Source organism: Clinocottus analis, unplaced genomic scaffold, assembly GCF_023055335.1.
Source record: "Clinocottus analis isolate CAN_PGR_092001 unplaced genomic scaffold, fCliAna1.0.p SCAF_1, whole genome shotgun sequence".
NCBI classification, from domain to species: Eukaryota; Metazoa; Chordata; class Actinopteri; order Perciformes; family Cottidae; genus Clinocottus; species Clinocottus analis.
The window spans coordinates 16,038,828-16,061,455 of record NW_027175820.1 but is presented as its reverse complement, the minus strand read 5'-3'; the positions used below and the strand labels follow the sequence as shown (position 1 = coordinate 16,061,455).

The following is a 22,628-nucleotide window of genomic DNA, read 5'->3' as shown; positions in this document are numbered from 1 at the left end:
AATCATTGACTGCAACGGATTTCCCTCCAAGTGTTAAAAATAATCATTATATTCAAAACTATATAAGGTTGTCCAATTACTAACTGTTGTTGTTTTTTAATTAAAGCTGAAAGTCTACACTTCAACCAAGTATTGACTGCTTCAGTTCAAATCATTTGGAATTCCCTAAAGAGGCAACATTTGAAAAGTTGTGTTACAGTCCAAATACTTGGCTCTGACTGTAGATGCACAGGGCCCTAGCCACAAATTTGGGCCATGTCTGATTCTCTAACAATACACAAGCGCCATCAATCTAAAAACACAATCACACACACATGCAGACTCTGTCTAGTCTAAATATGAGTTGGCAGCTCAATGAGTCTAAGTTCACCCAAAGTTGCAATGGGATAGTCGCCAACAGTGATGAGCATCCTCTCTGCACACCACCACATGCCTGTGTGTGTGTGTGTGTGTGTGTGTGTGTGTGTGTGTGTGTGTGTGTGTGTGTGTGTGTGTGTGTGTGTGTATTGGAGATAAACACATTAATATTCACACACTTGAGAGAAATGGGTAAAAGACAGGGAGACAGATTGGTAGAACAAAGAATAATACAGATAATAGAGAAAGCAAGAGAGATACAAGAAAAGAGGAACAAGAATGAGTAAGACCTAACGAGAGCGTGGAGGGGGGATGAAAAGACAAGTGAAGGAACAAGAGGGGGGCGAGACAGAGTGATAGATAGGGAAAGGAGGCAGGAGAGCGAAAGGGGGAGAAGCGGTAGAAGCATAGATCTATATTCTGTCCATACGAGTGGCCTCTTCTCCCTCGGTGACCTTTGGCTTGTCACTCATAATTAATACAAGATGTAAATGGAGACCTTTCACCTTCTCATTGATATGGGACACTCTGTTTGTGTGTGTGTGTGTGTGTGTGTGTGCGTGTGTGTATGTGTGTGTGTGTGTGTGTGTGTGTGTGTGTGTGTGTGTGTGTGTGTGTGTGTGAGAGAGAGAGAGGCTCATTGACATGGCATAGCCTTATTTTGGTGGCGGTCGTTTGTCACGCAGGTGCCTTCACCAGATGCGCCCAGAAATACACAAAGAAACAAAGTTCTGAGCTAACTTGAAAAGGACGAGCCTCTTCGGCTTTTGTGTCTTGACTTTGTACTGAAAATGATTTTTGAAACTTAAAAGGTGAGTTAATTTGAGGTTTAAGAGACAAGCAATCAGCTTCAAAGGGTTCTATAATCTCAGAGGCATAGAAAGAGGCATCTTGAAAACATTTGAAATAATAAGTTCCCCTGAATTGTATACCACAGGAACATATTTGTTTGTACAGCTTTAAGGAGAGGCTGTCTTTTATCATTTCTTCTTGTATGCTTTCTCCTCACTTAGTTAACTTTTTTCCCTCCTTAATGTTCAACCATTTTCTTCTGCTCCTAATTTTTTAAATTGTGGATATAGTGTTTGTTTGCGCGTGCGTGCCTGCATGTGCGTGTGTCAAATTGGTATGTGTGTATTTGTGTGTGTATTGATCTCAGGCTGGGAACCTTGCTCTGTGCCAGCTTGGCTGATTAATGGGGTCGTCATGGCAATCGGACGGAATGAGGGTACGAGGCGCAGGCGGCCTGCCTCACTAGACCCCGACGCGCTGCCTGGCGCACACACAGTCCCACACACACAAATTCACTCTCCATGCTTTACGCCTTTCCGACAGACATGTTAGTCACTCACTCTGTCAAGTTCCTTGTCTTGCTTTGTGCTTCCTTTACTTTTCCTTTGCTTTATCATTTTCTTAATTATTTTCTTCCTCTTTATGCTTTTCTCTTTTTCTCTCACTCTTTTTCATGCACTGTTTGGCTTTTCCATCTCGAATCACTGAGCTCTAACGGAATTCTGGCCAAGGGTTTTGGTGGGCAGCTAAACATCCACCTTTGTTACATGCACCTGCCCTCATGCCTCTCCTGATCCTCTCATAGTCGTTTTCTGTCCACATCTTTCACCACCTTGTAGATCTTCTAAATGTTCTGCCTGTTCAATCTCTTCTTTCTTTGGTCTCGTCCTGTTTTCCTCTGCACCCTCCCATTCCGCTACCTACATCCCCTTCTACCCCACCCTTAAATCCCTCAGATCCTCTTTTACATTTGCACTTTTCTCTCATCATTTTTACAACCTTCTTTTACCCCTTCCATGTTTAAATCCTTCTCAATCTCCTTACACCCTTTGCACCTCATTTCCCTCTTACAGTCACTTTTCTCTCTCCTCTTGCATCTGTAGCTGCTCTTTTCTCCCTGGATCCACTTTTTAAATCCTCCTGCCTCCTGTATTTCCCTGCCTACCACCTCCCTCTTTCTCCTTTTTTAATCTTCTGTCCTTTTCTCCCTCCCTTGGCTCTTCCAGATGTTACACTGTGGCCCTTGGGACCACTGGTGAAGTTAGACCTTGTGCATGTGTGTGTGTGTGTGTGTGTGTGTGTGTGTGTGTGTGTGTGTGTGTGTGTGTGTGTGTGTGTGTGTGTGTGTGTGTGTGTGTGCGCGCGCGTGTGTGTGCGCGCGTGCGTGTGTGTTACTCTACATATGTCTGAATATAGTTGCATGTGTGCCTGTGTACATGCAGAACATATTTATGTTTATGTGTGTCTGTTCAACAATGTGCGTGTGCTGTATTAATACATCCCATTGATCAGAGCAGGACCCCTGACAGTCATCATCCCTGAGAACCATCTGGCCGACGCCTGACGCTCCCTCACCCAAACACAAGCTGACACCCTATTAATCTGCTACCGCCATGCATACGTGTGTGTGTGTGTGTGTGTGTGTGTGTGTGTGTGTGTGTGTGTATGTGTTTAAGTGTGTGTGAATGAATGAATCAGTGAGAGCGTGTGGAAGAGAGAGTGTGTAATGCGTGTGGAAGAGGTTATGTGCAAAGTATGCGTTAACATTTTTGCCATGTCCATGCGTCTGTGTACGCATATACGTGTGTGTGAATGTGTGTGTGTGTGTGTGTGCGTGTTTCAACCCAAAACCGTGCACACACATACAAATGTGTACACACACCACTCCACCATCCGCCAACAACAGCCGGCGCTGAAGGGAGCTGAAGGGTGCTTGGAAATTAAGGTTATTACACAAATTGAGCCATATGGTCTAAATATTTCAGAGCTGAAATTTACTAGGCAATAAAAATGGCCCCTACCTCGGTAATGGTGTAAATTACAGCTTAACCACCAGCGCTAATGATGTCCTTCTGTACACCCCGTAACCAACCGTACATGAAGGACACATTGTTTAAAAAATACCCCAGGAATAGAGAGAGAGAGAAAGAGAGAGAGCGAAAGAGGAAAAGAGAAGAAGGGATGGGAATAGAGAAGGAAGCATTAAGTAAACAGGGGTAATAGGGAAGTAAAAGAGGTGAGGAAAGAATAGAGTGAGGAAAGAAGAGAGATGGATAGAGAGAAAGAGAGAGAGCAAGCAGCATGTTTACAATCTGTTAGTTTACCATTAAGAGACCGTCAGAGAGTGCGGGACAGCAAGGGCCAGCCGGCGAACTGTGTCTCAATGCCAACATGAGTTTTTATGATGTGTGTGTGCGAGTGTTTGTGTGTCACCTGCATAGTCAGAATGTGTGTATTTTGGCATGCGCAGTTGTGAGATGTATAAAAGTACGGACATGTCATCGTCACATGTGGTGTGTACTTCGACATGAATGCTCTGCAAGTGCGTTGAATGATTAGATTTGGACAAATAAGTAGCAATGTTAAACACAAGGTTTGAACGCACAGTATGAATACAGATGCAGAGTTTGAGAATACTGTATGTTGGCATGTGTTTCAAACTGACACGTTTGCTCAGATATGCAAAGTGGGAATGTGTTTAAATAGGACACCGTTTTGCCTGTTTGATTGCAAGGTAACAATGTGAGCATCACCAAAAGGACTGAGAAAAGCTCAGACGGCATGCTTCCAGGTTGACAAGCAAGTGAGCTAATCTGAAGTAGAGAAATAATTCAACATTTAGGAAAATATACTTAGTTTGCTTTCTTGTTGAGAGTTAGATGAGAAGATCGATACAATCTGTTGGATAGACATGAGGCTGCAGCCAGCTTACTTGATTGTATCCTAGCTGAGCTTAGAGCAGAGACGAGAAGCAGTGGTTACAGCTACCCTGGTTCTTGAATAGTATTTTATGAATCCTTTGTTTAATTCGTACATACCAGAAGTGAGTATTTCTTTGTAAATTACTTTCATGAGTCTATACTGATAACTGGCAACTTCACACTAGCAACAAGTGATTCAGCAAAAGACTCTCAGCAAAAAAGCATATTTCCTCAAAACCTATTTCTTTTTCCTTTTGATTTCTAATACAGGTCTCACGCAGAATTGAACCAGTTAGCAGTTGTATAGCAATCATTACCATTCATTTGGAATCAGAATGTTAAAACTAAAACAAACATTGTTGACTCAATTCATCCGTAGCAGTGTTTCCAACAACATCTTTCGAAGCATTTTTTAAGTATTGCATTAGAAAAGCTTTATGTAAACTTTATGTCAAAAAACAGTTGATGTGCTCAATAAGATGTGTAAATGCCCACGTTAAATCAGATGTAGAAAACTTTTCTCTCACATGACACAAGACTAAAGACCTCTCTACACTGGCGTCTTGTAAATGGGTTAGATATGTTTCCATATGTTTAGACGGGTTAAAGCAATGTGGAGCCGATAGCGCCAACTTCTAACTAAACTATGCCGTAGCCAAGTTTATTTCCTCCAAATCAGTTGATGGAAACGAGCCTTATTGAGGCTAATTTTGCAATATTTTTAAATTTGCTGGACAATTAAATGGAAATCATCTAATGGCTTGCAGTGTTTTGTTATGTATTTCAGCAACATTTTAGCAACATATTTCTGAATTTATCAGAAGTGTTGTCCAAGTGGAAAAGATGTTTTCTCATTTGCTTGTCTTTTGTCTATTTGCATGTTTTATTAGGTTGCCGTGTATCAACCTCTCTCAGCCACCATAGTGTTTTTCACACTATGAAAATCTGGATATAGTACAATATGTAGGTCTTAAATACTTTACAGTATGTATGGAAAATAGACTCACATGGTTTAGCCAGGTTGAATCTGTAAATATAAGTTGTGTTGTAGCATGAAAACAGGATTTGGAAACATCTTTACTCCTTCACTTGTTGCTTTGCACACTCTTACTTTCAGCTTTCCTCTTTGTGACGCTTAACCACCAAAGAGACAGAGCTGAGGATAGTGGGTGGTCAAAGAAATAGGAACGTTGCGGCTTTGCCCTTGCTTTCAGTGACACCCTTTAACAAATGAGGGAGACAAGGGAGTGGAGACAGGAGAGCAATGTAGAGTTGAGTGCACAGAGGGTGAGAGGGATGAGGAGGTTGAGAGGAGAGAAGACAGGTGAAGAGAGGAAGGAAGGATTAGAGGAGAGAATAAGGAGACTTGGATGCAGAGTTCGTTGGGCCCTCGGCCTATCAGACCCCTTAGTTCGAGGTCTCCAACTCTGATTGGAGGGCTCTTAGCATTCTGCATAAACAGCCAAATAATCAGGCTGCAACACTCCCTCTTCTCCTCCCTGCAATCTTTTTCTCCGTCTCCTCTTCTTATTCACAACTCCTCTTTCTGCTCAGTTCTCCCTCCATCTCTAAATTTCCATCTGGGGTTTCTCTATCTCTGTCACAAATTACAGTTTTTATGTTATTCTCATCCATCTTCACCCCCCTCCATTCCCTCTTTGTCTGTCTCCCTCTCTCAAGTGATTTTTTTAGTTTATATTCTCCTACTTCCTCTTCCTTCTTCTCTCATTGTGCTCTCTCTCTCTCTTTCTCTCTCTCTCTCTCTCTCTTCCTCTCAGTAATGACAGGTTGTGTGTTATTGTGTGTCTGTCTGTGAAGAGGCCACACCATCCAGTGTAGTGCTCTCCACTTGTCTTAATGGGTGTTTAGTGCAGCAACTGTGCTGTGATGGTCATCACTTTAGAAGAATGCTGAGTGTGAGTGCTTATAAGAGAAATGGAGAAAAAAGTAGTTTTGTATATTTGTGATGACTGAATCCATTTAACTCTGGAGGAAGGCGTGTGCGAGTGTATGTAAGTGGATGTGTGTGTGTGTGTGTGTGTGTGTGTGTGTGTGTGTGTGTGTGTGTGTGTGTGTGTGTGTGTGTGTGTGTGTGTAAAATAAAAGGGAAAATTTGTTCATTACCCGTCTCTACCCACCAAAAGACAGAAAAGGCACAAAATACTCGAGAACAGCCCTTGTCTGGAAACTGCTTGTACAAAAAAATGTAATTAATTAAAAAAACAACAGCACTGGTAAATATATAGTAATAATAAATAAATAAAACAAACCTTAGATTAAATTGCATGCAAAGACAAACACATGCTCTCTCATTTCAATTTCAGGAGATATCGGTGCACTTTAAGCACTGTGCTCCATTACTACTGTCCACTAGTCTTTAGCCACATCCCTCAAACACACACACACCACACACACTTATGCATATCTGCACACCAAAATGCTGCTCCTGGGGTCTAGAGCCGCCAAAGCCAATCATGGCTGTCGGTGTGAAGTGGGCTTGCCTGTTCCAGACCCCTGCAGTCCCTCTCTAAGTCTGTGCTGGCCACAGACAAAACACATGCCTAATGGCACTTTGTGTGTCTGAGAGTGTGCTTCTGTATGTGTGTGTGCGTGTCGCACGATCATCTGCGTGTGTCAGGGTTTGTCTAACGCACACTGACTCGCAGGGACACCCACGCAGGGCATTTGCAAACAGACATAGGGCAGTTGTTCCAGCAGCATTGAATTAGGCATGCGCACACAAATACGTACACACACGTACAAACTTGGCTTGAGAGCTTGGCATGGGGTGCAAGAGAGCAGCGTGTGGTGTACTGGCTCACCTCAGAAACCTTCGAAAACAATTACTGCTCTCACAGGGCTGGTCAGGGCACAGCTTGTGTTAATAGACTGGGCTAAAGAATTGAATTGAGCTGAATTGACTTGAATTGGAGCTTTTCTGATCATGGCATGTTTGACCACACACTGAAAGAACTGAGGCACATAAAAAAGGTGAAACAGCATGGTGCTTTATTATCTCTCCAGGACTTAATAAGACAGAGCAGAGAGACCAGACAAGGCCTGTGAAGAGAAACATCCCAATGGCAGCCCAAGTGGACCCCAATCACCAATCATTAGGCATGCTTCTTTCATGTATGTTCTGAGGCACTGAACTACTTTTAGCTGTGTGTGTGTGTGTGTGTGTGTGTGTGTGTGTGTGTGTGTGTGTGTGTGTGTGTGTGTGTGTGTGTGTGTGTGTGTGTGTGTGCGCCTGTGCCTGTGTCTGTGTGAGAGAGAGAGAGAAAGAGAGAGAGAGAGAGAGAGAGAGAGCATGTGTGTCTGTACGTGCATGCATGTGTGTAGACATATGCTAATGCTGGTCCGTCTCTCTGTCTCTGTCTCTCTGCGGGGCCCAGTGCTGGGGCCTTTGTGAGATAATCAGCATAATTCTTTTGACAAATACACATGGTTATTCTTAATTAGTATCACACATTGTCCCCCCGGCCGCACCATGCCTCTCCACCTGAAAATCACACACACACACACACACACAGCTGTGCACTTGCTCGGGACACACGGGTACAAAAAAAGATGCATGCAGATGTGGTCTTGTTAGGATTCATGCAAATGTACACAAATAAACAGATACCGATATATTTGCACAAGGATCAAACTGACCCTTTTACATAGGCTACGCATGCAGAAACACAAACACTTTCCAGAGGACCCCTGCTTTAGCTCAGCTCACACACCAAAGAGAAAGAAAGAGGAAATAAAAGATTGAATAAATTGCTTGCCCTCAATGCTAAGTTGTGTTGAACCATGTAAGATCTGAGGGCTCTTTAATGTATAAATTAGTGACACCTCTTCCTGTCTCTTCTCTTCGTTCCCATCATTGTCTCCGTTTCTCTCCCTCTGTCTTGTTTACATTTTTTTTTCCTTTACATCTGTGAAAATCTCTCTGAACCCTCCCTCATCTCTCTCGCTCTCTCTCGTGACTTCTTGCTCCCCCTCTGTTCTTTTGCATTTGGCATGATTAACTAGTTACTTTGATCATCCACACACATGTTCACTGAATTTAGGTTGATGACAACCTTTCGCTTTCATATTTTACATTGTAGCCATTCATGTGGTCTTCATAGTTTGGCCCTTTTTTTTCCAAAACACAATCATTTATCAAAAGGAGCTTGATCAATCATTACAGATATCATTTCGCTGATGCTGCAGCAGATATATAAAATCACTAGAACCAGATATATTTATTACAGTGAAATAAATATCTACTGCTCAATTACAATACAGCTCTATCCACCATTGATGCTGAAACATCCAAAATAAAACATCCATTTAATAACAATTTATAATATTACTCAAGGTCAATTGCTCTATTGTATACATAAAGTAAAAATGTGGTATAATGCATAATAGAAAGCACAAATATGAGATTGGGGAATCATATTCCAACTATGTGGTCTTTTTTCTATTTTTAATTTCCTATACTCCCCTTTACCTTAATAGTGGATTAGTGCATCCTAAATTTACCTTAACTCTGTTATTCATGTAACTTTTTCCTACATATTCCTAGGTATGTGTGTTATAAGATACTGTGAAAGTGTTTTGATGGTGTGTCTCTTCACATGTGTATGTATGAGAGAGAAATAGTTATTGAGGAAGCTGTTAATGTAATGTAATAGGAGTGGGTTTTAGTGTTACACCATTTGATTACTGCCTGTCTGCGGATCTGTATGTGCATGTTTGTGTGCTCTTAACAGGCTGAGCTGGTGAATTTCATAGCGCTTGATTGTTAAGTGTGTGTGTGTGTGTGTGTGTGTGTGTGTGTGTGTGTGTGTGTGTATGTGTGCGTGTGCGTGTGTGTGTGTGTGTGTGTGTGTGTGTGTGTTGAATGAGTGTTCAGAGGCCGTTAATGTGGTGTGTTTCAGTGATAAAGTGTTTGAATGTATTGCCATCTAGAGGCGTGTAGCAGAGTCTCCACGCTCCTATAAAAGCTGCCAGCGCCAGATGCTGCTATTGACAATGTGCATATGTTAACCGCTTTATAGGCCACATGCCTCACATATTTCACTGGCTTTTAAGGTAGAGAGATCTCTCATTCTCGCTCACTTAATCTGTCTCTCCCTTTTGCCACATCTATCTTTTTTTCTCTCCCACTTTAGCTTCCTTCCTCTTTTTTTCACCAATTCACTCAATCTCTCTCTGTCGTAGACTTTCTACACTCCCTCCTCGTCCTGTCTCCTTTTTTTAAATTTCCCTCATCAGTTATTAACTTACTCACATCTTTCTCTTTTTTATCCCTCTTTTCAGACTGTATGTCCTACATTGCTTTACTTATGTATACTTCATGTAATTCCAATCTCTTTTTTCTTTCAGTCCTTTTTTCTCACTTTCACCGCCTTTTCTTTTTATCTCCCTCCATCCCTGTCCCTCTCTCTCTTTGTCCCCCCCTCCCCTCTTTTTCTCTCTCTCTCTCTCTCTCTCTCTCTCTCTCTCTCTCTCTCTCTCTCTCTCTCTCTCTCTCTCTCTCTACCGAGAAGTGCTGTGATTTGCAGGAGGATTTAGCTTGTGTCTAGGTGTCGAGGGGCTTATTAATCCTATTTTACTGTGGATGAAAAACACGTTGGCTCCCAGACATGAAAACAGTGAATACATGCATTCTGGTTGTTGTTCAGACAGTTCATCCTTGGTGCCAGGCTACGGTGATTTGTCAGGGTTTTCATTTGATTCAGCTTGAATTGGAGCTTTTTGATCCTCTTGCTGCTGCATTGAAGTGTGTTACCAGTTAATCTCTTTACATATGCTTGATTAACTGAAAGCATACAATCCTGAACAGACACTTTTTTTTCACTGTAGACTCAACACTTGAAAAAAAAAATACAGCCTCCTATGTTGTGCAATCACACAAATATGTTCACACACACACACAAAAACATCGTTCTCATAGCGACTTTAAAGCTCACAGTCATAAACAAACAGGCAGTCCTGGAGCCTAGTGGTCCCTCACTACCATGTCATTGCACGCCAGGGCCTTCTGAAACAACAGTGTGTCTCTTATCAATTAGTAAATGGTGTTCTCACTGTATCACAGACACACACACACACACACACACACACACACACACACACACACACACACTGCCCCTGTGTCTGCCAGGGTGTTGGGCTGGGTCCCACTGCCTAAAGCTACTGGCAGACTCACTCTGTGTGTGCGTGTGTGTGTGTGTGTGTGTGTGTGTGTGTGTGTGTGTGTGTGTGTGTGTGTGTGTCTGTTTGTGTGTGTATTAAAGGGTGCATGTGTGACATAAACACTCAATCTGGAAGCTTTGAATTCACCCACAAGGGACAGCCGTCTGCCTGCCATTCTCTCTCTCTGTCTCTCTCACTTCTCTGGTGTCTACTTACTTTACCATAGAAAAGCCTGTATGTTGAAATGTTGATATCACAAATCCCATGTCATGTCATCTTAGCTCGCCATTGTTTCAGTGTTCATTTTCATTCCCCAATTTAATGAGTAATGCTCTGGTTTTTATTCATGCAGGATTTGTTTGTGTAACTAACTCTTTCCCTTCTCTTGCTATGGCATGCAACTCACTTTGTTGTTTCCATCGGCACTCTCATTTTATTCTCCTTTTAACTCTTGCCCAATGATTCCATTGTCTTCCCTCTTTTCTCTCCCATATCTCATCCTCCCTACAACCACTCCCAATAATCATACCTTGGTGTCTTTCTTCTTCTCTAAGGGTTCAGTCCAAGAAGCAACAGTCTATGGTCTGGAACCGTACAGCCAGTATAGTCTGCAAGTAGAAGCTGTGAATGAAGCAGGTAGGTTGATTATGATCAGTAAAGTATTTAAAATATCAGTAGTAGATGATACCAGCACCAACCACTGACCTCCTCCATTGAGCACAGATGTTTTGCAACCCTCAGGGAGTGTGTCGAGTCCATGGGTTGCCATTAGGACCCTGGAGGCTTCTCCGGCTGGCCTGACTAATTTTACAGTGGAGCAGAGAGAGCAGGGCAGGGCGTTGCTGCTTATCTGGGATCAGCCAAGTGCTCCAAACGGAATAGTCACGGTACATTCAATACACACTTCAAAAAAACTAAGACAATACCAAAGTGTACGCATATCATTGAGCAGCTGACACGGGGCATAATGCTCCACAGATAAAACCCATCTCACAGAGGTGAAGACAGTCGAATCCTCAGATAGACACCAACACTTTGCATTTACACACATACACTTGTAAATTACCAACTTACAAGACACATAATATACCCATGTAATTCAGCAACTAATTCACACATTGATGGACACACTATGTGCACAGCAATATACTTGCACCATTACCACATACTTACAGTATGACGTTTTTTCTTCTTCTTTCCTCTCCTCTGCTTGGCATCTTTGCCCTTCAACTCTTCCAACTATGTCCTGCATTAATCCACCTACAATATGTCTTCTCTTTCTCTCCTCTCCCACTGCATACTCGCATACTTTTCTTTCCTCTTGCCTGCTTTCTATCTCTTTATTTCTAGATGTACAACTTGTACAGTGAGGGGAACCTGGAATTCAGTGGACTATTGCGCAACTTCTTGTTTCGTCGTTTGGAGCCATGGACCACGTATTCTTTGATTCTTGAAGCTTGCACCTTAGCCGGCTGCACACGCACCCCACCCCAGCATGTCACCACAGCAGCAGCTCCACCTGCTTCTCAGCCCCCTCCCAGGCCTCTCTTCATTGGCCCAGACCGCGTGGCACTTACCTGGGGCCCTCCCTCCCTGCCCAACGGACCAATTGGAGAGTATTACTTAATAGGGAGAATTTTGGAGGAAGTGGGGAATGGAAGGAGTAATGAAGAGGATATTGAAAGGGAAAAGGTAAGTGGAACTAAACACACTTCTCTGAAGTTACAGGCAGTGACTTTAAAGTGCATGGTCAGTTTGACCATTTGTCATTATAATGATTGAATAGCAAGGTGCCACTTCTATCCATACCTATGGGAGTCATCAAATAAAAACATGGTGTTCCCACTTTACAACTCATCAACCTTTATTATTCACAACAGGTGCTGTTCAGAGAATCATCCCCACAACATGCTGACTTCATTTCATATACAGTGACTGCTCTGCGTCCCTGGACACAGTACCAATTCAGTGTCCGGACTCACAACCCTACTGGACACACCCGGAGCCCCTGGGTAACTGTGACAACCAGACAGGCCCCTCCTCGTGGTCTAGCTCCCCCAAAAGTGAGCCACCTCCAAGGCCAGCCCAGTGAGGTGTTGGTGTCCTGGAGCCCTCCTTTGGAGCCCAACGGGATACTTCAGTCCTACAGGATTCAGAGGAACAATGTCAGTTTCTCATTTAGTTTTGACCCCACTGTCCTCAGCTACACCGACGAAGACCTCTTGCCATTTTCAACATATAGGTATTGCTTACTTTTACTCATTCCACTGTGTTTTCTCAAAGTAACTAACCTGAATGCTTACTATTGGGATTCTAAATAACCGCAAGCTAATTTGTATGTTTTGATAGAGATGATTAGACTTTAATTCTCCTTTATTCTTTTCTGCAGCTACTCAATTATAGCCTGCACGTCTGAGGGATGCACCACTAGCACTTATACAGACATCACAACTCTAGAGGCTCCACCTGCCACAGTGGAAGCTCCCAGAGTGGAGAGTATCACATCCAATAGTATAAACATTTCCTGGAGTAAACCACCGACACAGAATGGAGAGGTGACTAAATATGTGCTGAAATTGAACAACGAAGAGACGTATCATGGAAGAGAACTAAATACAGTGTTGTCAGATCTGCGGCCACACACGACATATCATCTGGTCCTTTTGGCTTGTACCAACGGTGGGTGCACTGCCAGCGCCTCAATGTCCATAGTGACTGAGGAGGCTCCTCCCACTGGCCTGCCCACCCCGACTCTTAAGGTGTGTTAAGGTTATCTTAGACTTCCAGTGAAACCTCTGTAACCAGTTGGAAATATCAATTAGAACTTAGCCAAAACTTCATCTACCCTGCATATTCAATAATCATGTAGAAACATTTTTATAATAACTAATATTTTTATTAAATTTGGGTAATATTTGTCGAGTTTTCAAGTGGGTTGTGTTACTTGTAGCTCTGTTTAATGTGATCTTCGACCTTTTCCTTAAAGGTTACTGGCCCAGAGTCAGTGGAGGTGAGCTGGAGACCACCGGAGCACCCTAATGGCATCATCACAGGTTATGAACTGCGCAGGGATGGTGAAGTTATCTATGTTGGCACTGAGGCCCATTACCACGACTTCACACTGTTGCCAAGTGTAGAATACAGCTACGTTATAAGGGTCAACAACAGCAAAGGGACCGTGAGCAGCACAGCGGCCACAGCAAAGACACACTCGTCAGCTCCTTCTGGTGTCGGTCTTCCAACACTGACGCCATTGGGACCAAGCCAGGTGAGTCATCCATCTATTCAGTCCTAATAAATAACAGGTGAATCACAACATCACACAGGTTTATCTTCCTACTGTCTCTGAATGGTTGTTTAAAAGTGTTTATGCTGTTTGTGTTTCCAGTTGAGAGTTGATTGGAGTACTCCAGCCCGTCCTAATGGGGACATTGTGAGTTACACTGTATATCAAAAAGATCCAGTCCAACTCAGAATCACCAGCACTGTGTTCACTCACGAGGACGGTGACTTCTCTGACCGACACACCACTCTGCATGGGCTGGCTCCTTACCACAGGTCCGTAGATCTCCACCACAGTTAACTCTTTTATGCAGCAGTTTATATATGAAATGTATGGTACATGTATAAGTAGGATAAGAATGTAGTTTTTTTCTTTATTACAAAGCTGAAGGTTGAAGATTTTACATTTGTATTAAACTGCATTGCCTATAACAGTGAAGAAAACAACAGAACAAAACCGGTTCCTATTTCTATGTGTAATAAATACTGTAATGAAGATAAAATGGAGAGGAATACCACATATTAAGGGAACATAGTGCCATCTCTTGGTAAAAACAAACAAACACTGGTAGACGTTTTACAAACTACCACAAGCCAGGCACTGATGTATTGTTAATACCAGAGCTAGGTTCACCTCATTCTTATTTCACTCAATTAATAACCCTCATTTAATTTATTTTTTAATCAATCAATTTCGAAACAGCTGGTGAAATATAAAATACATTGTCAACTATTTTGGTCATCTTTACATTTATTTAAGTATTATTATTAATAATGATTCTGTGATTCCAGCTTTTATTATTCATTTCTATTTTCTTTACCCCTCTTTGATACTAAATTTACACCAAGACATTTGAGTATGTCATCTTAGGCAGTGATTAGATGTATAAACCAAACAACTATTGATTAATCAAGAAAATAATCAAAAGATGAATTCACATTGGACATAGTTGTTATTGCAGCTCTAAAGTTAACATATATTTTAAAATGATTAAACTTTAAGTGAACTTATATGAACTAGTAAGTAAAAGCGGGTCGAGATGGAAAAAGAGGGTAAAGTCAAACGCTGTATTTCTGAGCCATGTAAAAAAAATTAGGATACGAATGTCTGTCAAGATGCAAATATCTTAATTTCGGTGGAAAAACAACCTCTCAAAAAGTGTGTGTATGTATGTGGTGTTAAGATTCAGCTAATAAATATATTTATATTTATCTTTTATATCTATTTATATATCTTTTATAGCGCAGAATCCGGCGTCAAATTCCATGTATGTGTGAATGTTCATGGCCATTAAAGCTGATTCTGATTCTGATACAAGGTTATCAGCCGTATCATCGAAAGATCGCTTCCCCTTTCTCTGATGACCTTCTATCCATTCAAGTAGTCTTCATCACCTTCTCTCTCTATTTCTCTCCCTCACTCCTCTCTCTCATCTTCCAAATGAGTTACCTCATAATGTTGGTTGTCTTGTTGTAGTCGAGTAAGGCTCAATGGACATATGGTGGCGACAGACATAATATCAAACATGTGATTTTTAATTGGAGAATTGCTCCATTAGCTGGACTGCAATTTTGTCTTTAATAGTTTGAAACAGGGAAAACATGGTGAACTTTCTGAAAATGTTATCTAAAACTTTTACTGTCCCCCGAAATACATTTCTAAATACATCTGAACTAAGAAGTAGATGCAACATGCAGTTTCTTAATAATGCGTGTTTTGTTTTTTAAGCTCAAATATGTATTTAAGTATCTAAGCTACATGTGTTCTTTCCCCACAATGGTCTCTTACGCAATACACAAACCTCACTAATTATTGCATTCTAAAGTCTGCTGATATGTGTGTGTAGGTATGAAGTGAGGGTGGAGGCATGCACTGCGCTGGGCTGCTCCTCCAGTGACTGGGCATCTATACTCACTCTGGAAGCTCCCCCTGCTGGACAAACAGCCGCAGTGTTGGACCTTCAGCCGGACGTGCACACAGGCCTACAGACGACCTTTCTGCTCACCTGGTCTCCTCCAGCTGAGCCAAATGGAAGAGTCCTCCATTACGAGGTGTACCGCAGACTGGACCATACCACTGATGTCCACAGACGTGATGCAGCGACACTTGTTTACAGGAATATCTCTACTACTTGCAAAGATGAAGCACTCAAACCGTATACTGTATACCAGTACCAGGTACAAATCTTTGTGCATTGAAGTGTGTGTGTGTGTGTGTGTGTGTGTGTGTGTGTGTGTGCGTGTGCGTGTGCGTGCCTGCGTGTGTGCGTTGCTAACTTGTTAGTCCTGGTAAACTTCTTCTGTATTCAAAATGGAAACCAATATATATAGTCACTTCAAACACAAACTTGTTTTTAGCTGTCTTTCTAATTTGTATTAAAAAGGATAAATCAACGTTCTACACACATTATTTATCTCGAAAAACAACTAGAATTGATGTATTACATCAAGAAAATAGGATTGAACGCTAAACCTGAAGGGCAACTTGTCCAAATGGATTCTGCTTATACTAATTTAGGAAAACGTTTGTTCTCTGCACTGAATGTAGAAACAAAGTTGAATGTTTTATTGTGGTCTGTGAAACTCATTTGGAGTCTAAATCTGATGTGATCATCACAAGGTGTGGTCTTCTTTCACAATGAAATGTTTTCCAAAAGTTCAGTCCCACACACACACCTCAACTGATGCAGTCTATCCATACACGGCAGCATACACAGACATCCACACACAGCCAGGTAATCCGACAGGTGTTAAATGGTGGGGTCCATATTCATGCTGTTGTGCAGTACGCTAATTGACAGGCTAGCCCTTTGGAAGCAACAATAACATTAGCATTCCTGCCTGTCAGACATACGAGCTGAGGCCACAGAACCTGTGTAATTGATTGAGTTTGCCTGATTGTGGTGCCGTCTTTATTTACGAGGTCCTAATTTATGACAGGAGGAGGGAGGGAGGGAGGGAGGAGCTTTGGGAGATGACGGGCGGGCAACAGAGCCATTAATCACTGGGCCCTCAGAGCACCCCACTTCCTGATTACCAGCCAGCCAATCGAATTAACTGTTAGCCCCCTTGGTAACAGAGCTTGTATTGGAAAGACCTTTTAATGGTGACCGCTACACGTCCCCTGAGGATGTGTCAGTGCAGTACGTGGACAAGGTGCTGGTATGTGTGTGATGTCCGTGCACACATTAGTACTCTGCGTGTCTGTTTGTGTGTGCATGTAAAGATATGCGAGTGTCACAAACAGAGAAGCAAGGATACTGTATACATTGTTGGACATGTCATTTCTCTCAATCTACAACAATAATCTATATTTTTTCTGTGTCTGCCTGTCTATTTACCAATCTTCTAGTCAATGTTTTTATCTACCCACCTGTCTGGCTTTCTGTCTATCTAGCTTTATTTTTATTTAGCTGTTAATCTGTCTATGTACCTCTCTGGCTCTCATCCCCTCTCTCAGTGTTTCAGGAGTACACAAGGACGATAAGTCAATTCAGTTTAGCACACCACAGTGCAGAGAGAGAAATCATATTAGGCTAATTACACTGGGTCATAAGCTCCTATTGACAGCTTTATGCTTGGTTTTAATTACTGCCCACTTTCACACAACTTAGCCCCTTCACCCCAAGTAGATGCACCCGCCAAGTAGCTCCGTTGTCCTATCAGAGCGTTGAAATTGAGTCCGCAGTCCAACCGTCCAATAAAAATGCTCAAATACTCTCCGGTAGCTTCCTGAAGTCGTTTGTTGCCATGGTGGCACATTTGCTGCCATGGCACCTAACGGGGTATATTTTTATTTTGTGTCTAATAAGCCAAACCACGGCCCAATAGGAGGAGAGAGGACGAGAGAAAGCAGTAAAAAGTCTGTAAATGATATAAGGATGAAGAGATGAGTTCTACCTTTTAGCACTGGATCAAGGGCAAGGTGATCTGGACTGACTTTAGTTTTGAACTTTTTCTCTCCATTCTGTCTATGTGGCACAAACTTCTTAATCAAGCCAAAAAGCGTTGCGTCACGAGGCTTTAACTGTGTTGCTTAGGGGAAGAACATGGTTGTTGCTGGGTAGAAATATGTCATTAAGGCAGTTATAATGGTATGTGATGGCAGGAGCTAATTTAATTGAAATTCCTTTAAGCAACAAGTCAAGCTGCAGTTTCTGAGTTGAAACTACACATGTAATGTAACACGTTTTCTTCCCCTCTTTCCTTCTGGCTATTTAACCAGACATGTTGTATCCTTTCTACAAAATATTTTGTTGATTACAAGTTATAAATGTTTTCATAACAGGTACAATCAGGACCTTGTTGCCATTATTACATACCATGCTAACAAATAGACACATTCAGAATTAATACAAACTCAGGTATTTAGAAGCATCTTTATGATGCAAATGTGGCAGATTTAGCCTTTGTCAAGTTTTCCTCAGAAGGTCAAAACTAAGTGCATCTGTGACACTCAAAAGTTTGTTTTTATTTTTCTTTAGGAGTTTCTCTTTAATTTGTCATTCTATCTCTTTTTTATTCTTATACTTCATTCGTGTTGTGAAAACGTTGTAACATATATAACACATTCTCTCAGATAAGGTTACGTTGGAGTCTCAATCATCTGTATAACTACATTTGCTTATTATCCAAGCTTGTTAATCCCTTTCCCTGAAGCTTTTGAGCTGTCATGCACTCTTAGAATAAATAGGACATACACTGTTTGTGTACTTAGATACCTTTTTCAGTACATCAAGTTGATCCTGGATCAGCTTTGGCCTAAACTCTTGCAACTCACATTGGCAATTGACATACATTCATTATTAATACCAGGTAAAAGATCTTGCAACATGTGTTTGTAAGATTGGACTTACTTTGCAATTACAGTTGCCGACACTGAGTTGAAGGAGAAAATGATTTCATCTGTAATAACTTTGGAGTTTTTAAATCCTGCCTCAAAGAAGAATGAATGCAGCGGGCGTCTTTTTGGCTGGTAAGCCTTCAAACAGGACTTGCTGATTCGTTTTACTCTTCGTACAAGCGCCCTATATCCAACCCAACCTACATCAATGCAGACCTTTGCAATGTTTTCCTCAAAGGTAGCTGTCAGTCTGAATGCTCCATTAATACACCAATGTGCAATTTCATTCAGATTTCAGGTTGAAACACAAACGAGGTGCAGCAAAGAATATGTGCCACAAGTCGGGAAGCAGGAAATGTTCAGTATGAGCTGATGGAGTCGGTGTGCGCTAATATCATCAGATCCTCTCATCCCTTTTAAAAGCAGCAGACAGTTTGATGGGCCGGTGGGTGAATCCTGGTAGGAAACTAGTCAAGTCACAAAGAAATAATACACATTACCCCAAAAACACTTTCAAGGGCAAATGTGTCTGTCCCTTTTTGAGTTTATTGGATCAGACACTAAAATGTTGTGTTTGTGTGACGTGATTTTAATAAGTGAATATAAAAGTTGCCTCTTTCATATCTGGATGCATCTGCATGCACACAATGATGCAACTCATACTAAGAAAGAAACAATCTTATCTCCAACTATATCTAAGCGGGTACAATTGGAGCCACAACAAAATCTCTCCTGCTTTCTCTCTTTCTGCTTTGTCCACCCTTCCTTCTGTCCTCCTCCTCATTCCCAGTCTCTCCATCTTCCATTCTTCCTTCCCCTCTCCCATCTCAGTCCATCTGTGCTGTCACTTAGATCAATCAGCCTGATTGATCACAGCCTAATTGACTATTATTGAGGTTAATTCAACTCTTAACACACTTGCATGCACAAGCATACACGCACAAAACTCGTCATCACACCTTCAAACAACACATCACACACACACATACACACAATAGACACACACTTTCACCAGTAAAGCTCATACCCATCCATCTGCCTTCTGCACTACTTCTGACAGGCTACAGATGACTTACACATGCAAATCTCCACCCTGCCTGACCCTGTGCTGTGTACACCCTATAATTATACCCAACACAAGCACACAAATAAGATTACTCTGTGTGTGTGTGTGTGTGTGTGTGTGTGTGTGTGTGTGTGTGTGTGTGTGTGTGTGTGTGTGTGTGTGTGTGTGTGTGTGCGAGCGCGTGCTCTCCCCGTGTGCGTGTGAGAATAACTCCTTGATGAAGGTGAAAAGTAATTGTCATGCAGATATGTTCGTGTTGGGTTGCATGTTGAAAAGGTTTTGCTCTCACTGCTGATGGTAGTTTTGATGGATGGTTCAATGAATTGACTTATATCCTTTTGGTGGTCTGGTGGAGACCAGGTAATTAAGAGAAGCTTTCATCATTAAGAGTTCATAAAATGCACCTACATTTCTAATGACTGGTGAAAAAAGTTGTTGTCTCTGACTTATTCTCAGATGCCACTCCATAATTCACCATGAATCATATATGTGATTTGAGCGTCGTTGTCATATCATTAACGTACATGTGGTTTTGTCTGACAGCTGTGGGCAGTGAATTCAGCCGGTCGTTCTGCCAGTCCGTGGGCCAATGGGCGAACAGGACCTGCCCCACCTGAGGGTGTATGCGCACCTATTTTCCTGCGTGTTTCAGCAACCTCAGCACTAGTGAACATGCATCCTCCAGCCCGACCCAATGGGATTGTTAGCATTTACAGAGTGTTCTCAGTGAACCACAACAACTACACTCTGGTGAAGTATAATACTGCATTCAACATTCCCCTATTTAAAAGTTGAATTACTCAGTTTGATTTCTTTTCTCTCCAGCCCTTTTCTTTCACTCATCTCTCGCTTCTATTTTGAATTTTTCCTCTTGACCAAATATTTGCTTCTCAATTATATGACTGCCCAAAATATTAACAGATCTCCCCCTCGTACTCTTCCCTTCCTGTAGCTCTCAGAGGGTACATCCCTTCAGCAGACACTCCATGGCTTACGTTCCTACACTCAGTACTGGATAGGAGTTGAGGCCTGCACCTGTTATCAGGTAACAGTACAGATTTATAGATACAATATATTGATAGGATGATAATCCATTTATCTTTGCTTTGAAATAGTCCTGATAAAGAAACGATGGTCACCAGATTGAATACTATCAGTAATCTGGAGTTTGTATTGTTTTGCTTGAGATTGTTACAGTCACAATGTGGCTTAGTTGGTTGATTAGTTTTTATTTTTCTGCTTGTCTTAGATTATTGTTATATTGTTACTGTAGTTACCCTTTTCATTTCAAAACAACTCCCTGAACTAAATGTTTACATATTGTGTTTGTAATATTTCTATGAATTCTGAGACGACACAGTACACTCAGAAATACTTTACCTTTTGGACACTCGGTTTTGAACATTTGGCAGTGCTGCAGCCAGGGTCCACTGGGCGAGCTCCACACCTTGGCTGCCCCTCCGGCCCAACAGCCTCCGCCTCGCCCCATCACCCTGACCTCCCGCTCTGTTCAGCTGGAATGGGATGAGCCTCTGGCACCTAATGGAGTTATTGAGAGGTTGGCAGAAAACATATGAAGTGTACCTTGTTCAGTGTATTTCAACAGTTGGCATTTAGATTTCATTAGTGAGTGAGACAGAAGGCATGAGCAGATACACAGACCATAATTTCACTCTCGCTCCCTTACTCTCTTTCTTTCTTTGTCTCTGTTTCCAGCTGTGAACTACATCTCAGATCACCTTGCCCGCAGCCTCCCCAGCCTGTGCCCCTCCCTTGCATTGAAGGGCCAATAGAAATCTGTTTCTTTGGCAAAAGGAGGAGCTACAACGTGACAGGTTTGTTCGTGATCATGTCAAATCAAGATGTTTTTTTAAATACAAATCCAAGTTGTCCTGGCTCGCTTCACAGTAAAGGTTGTATTTGCATCAGTAACAAAACTGGAATAAGAAAGAGGATCAATGGCTCTAATAATTCTTTTTCAAAGTATAAAAGCAGTTAAATTCCCACCTTTTTGTCAATAAAAACTTAAACAAACACCTTTACTAGGAGGCAGGTGAAAGATGTAAGTAATAATAATTGAGCTGAACTGGGTAACCGCTAATTATAAGGACTTCAAGAGGTACTTGTTTAGTGTTGTTGTTTGTCTGTTTGTGTTATGTATTTTGTGTGAATAAAACTGAACTAATGTGAGCAGGTCTCCAGCCGTACTCCACCTATCAGCTGAGAGCTGCCTGCTTCAACAACATGGGCAGCACTGCCTCCAACTGGACTGCTGTCACAACACTCAGTGAAGGTAACACATGTGTCTCTCTAATCTGCCAGCGAAGCAGTCTCAAGAAACATAAACATACAACCAAAGTGTCTCGTGTCCCCTCTCTCTCTCCCTCCAGCCCCACAGTTTGTGTCTCCCTTCTCGGTGGACGGCAACCTGACAGTTATTTGGCTGGACTGGACGGGGTCCTTCTCCCTCAACGGTTATCTGAAGGAGTTTAGTGTGACCGAGAGCCAGCTGAGGGTCTATACTGGTTTCTACAGCTATCTCCATATTCCACGCACCTCACAGAAAAGTGAGAACACACATATACATACAAATCCACTTCCAAATCTATACCAGGTGGTGACAGGTTCATACGCACTTTTTTTCTCTCTCTGTCTTTCTTCCCTTAGCTCTTTCTTTTCAAGTGACTTGTACCACAAACAGTGGCAGCGCCAGTACTCCCACCATCAGATATAGCCCTGCAACAGGCCTAGGTAAAGTACGCATTCACACACACACATACACACACACACACACACACACACACACAAACACATATCTGGAGAAATCTGACCTGAATCAGAATATTCCTCAGTGATTTAAGAATCAGTTTTTGCCATCATGTTTTTTGTTAAAAATGTTGTCAAATGTAATAACATTACAGTACATAGACATAGTAAGGTAACTGAAAAATAAATACACAAGCAGTACATGGAACGAATCATATAGTTAAACTCATAACGTATTTATATTTCTCTGCAGGTTCTCCTGAGCCTGAAGACGTTGGTAAAGAGGGCATCAGCATGTCAGCAACACCGGTTTACTCTGAGCTGTGGTTCATCTTGTTGTTAGCCCTGCTGGGTCTGTTTCTGCTCGCCCTGCTGCTGGGCCTCGTGCTACAAAGGTATTCTAATGTTATACGCAGCGTGT

At 42.0% G+C, this 22,628-nt stretch overlaps 1 protein-coding gene across 1 annotated transcript in view; it reads left to right on the top strand.

The window, feature by feature from the left end:
• ush2a (Usher syndrome 2A (autosomal recessive, mild)) overlaps window positions 1–22,628 on the top strand; it is a 196,158-nt gene that overhangs the window by 170,507 nt on the left and 3,023 nt on the right. The window contains exons 75-90 of the mRNA XM_068575666.1: window positions 10,805–10,890; window positions 10,996–11,137; window positions 11,601–11,942; window positions 12,131–12,492; window positions 12,640–13,009; window positions 13,237–13,518; window positions 13,639–13,808; window positions 15,380–15,710; window positions 19,985–20,191; window positions 20,394–20,486; window positions 20,854–20,999; window positions 21,158–21,276; window positions 21,636–21,734; window positions 21,832–22,008; window positions 22,109–22,192; window positions 22,461–22,602. Coding sequence (XP_068431767.1) covers window positions 10,805–10,890; window positions 10,996–11,137; window positions 11,601–11,942; window positions 12,131–12,492; window positions 12,640–13,009; window positions 13,237–13,518; window positions 13,639–13,808; window positions 15,380–15,710; window positions 19,985–20,191; window positions 20,394–20,486; window positions 20,854–20,999; window positions 21,158–21,276; window positions 21,636–21,734; window positions 21,832–22,008; window positions 22,109–22,192; window positions 22,461–22,602 — 3,152 coding nt within the window. The remainder of the gene's footprint in view (window positions 1–10,804; window positions 10,891–10,995; window positions 11,138–11,600; window positions 11,943–12,130; window positions 12,493–12,639; window positions 13,010–13,236; window positions 13,519–13,638; window positions 13,809–15,379; window positions 15,711–19,984; window positions 20,192–20,393; window positions 20,487–20,853; window positions 21,000–21,157; window positions 21,277–21,635; window positions 21,735–21,831; window positions 22,009–22,108; window positions 22,193–22,460; window positions 22,603–22,628) is intronic.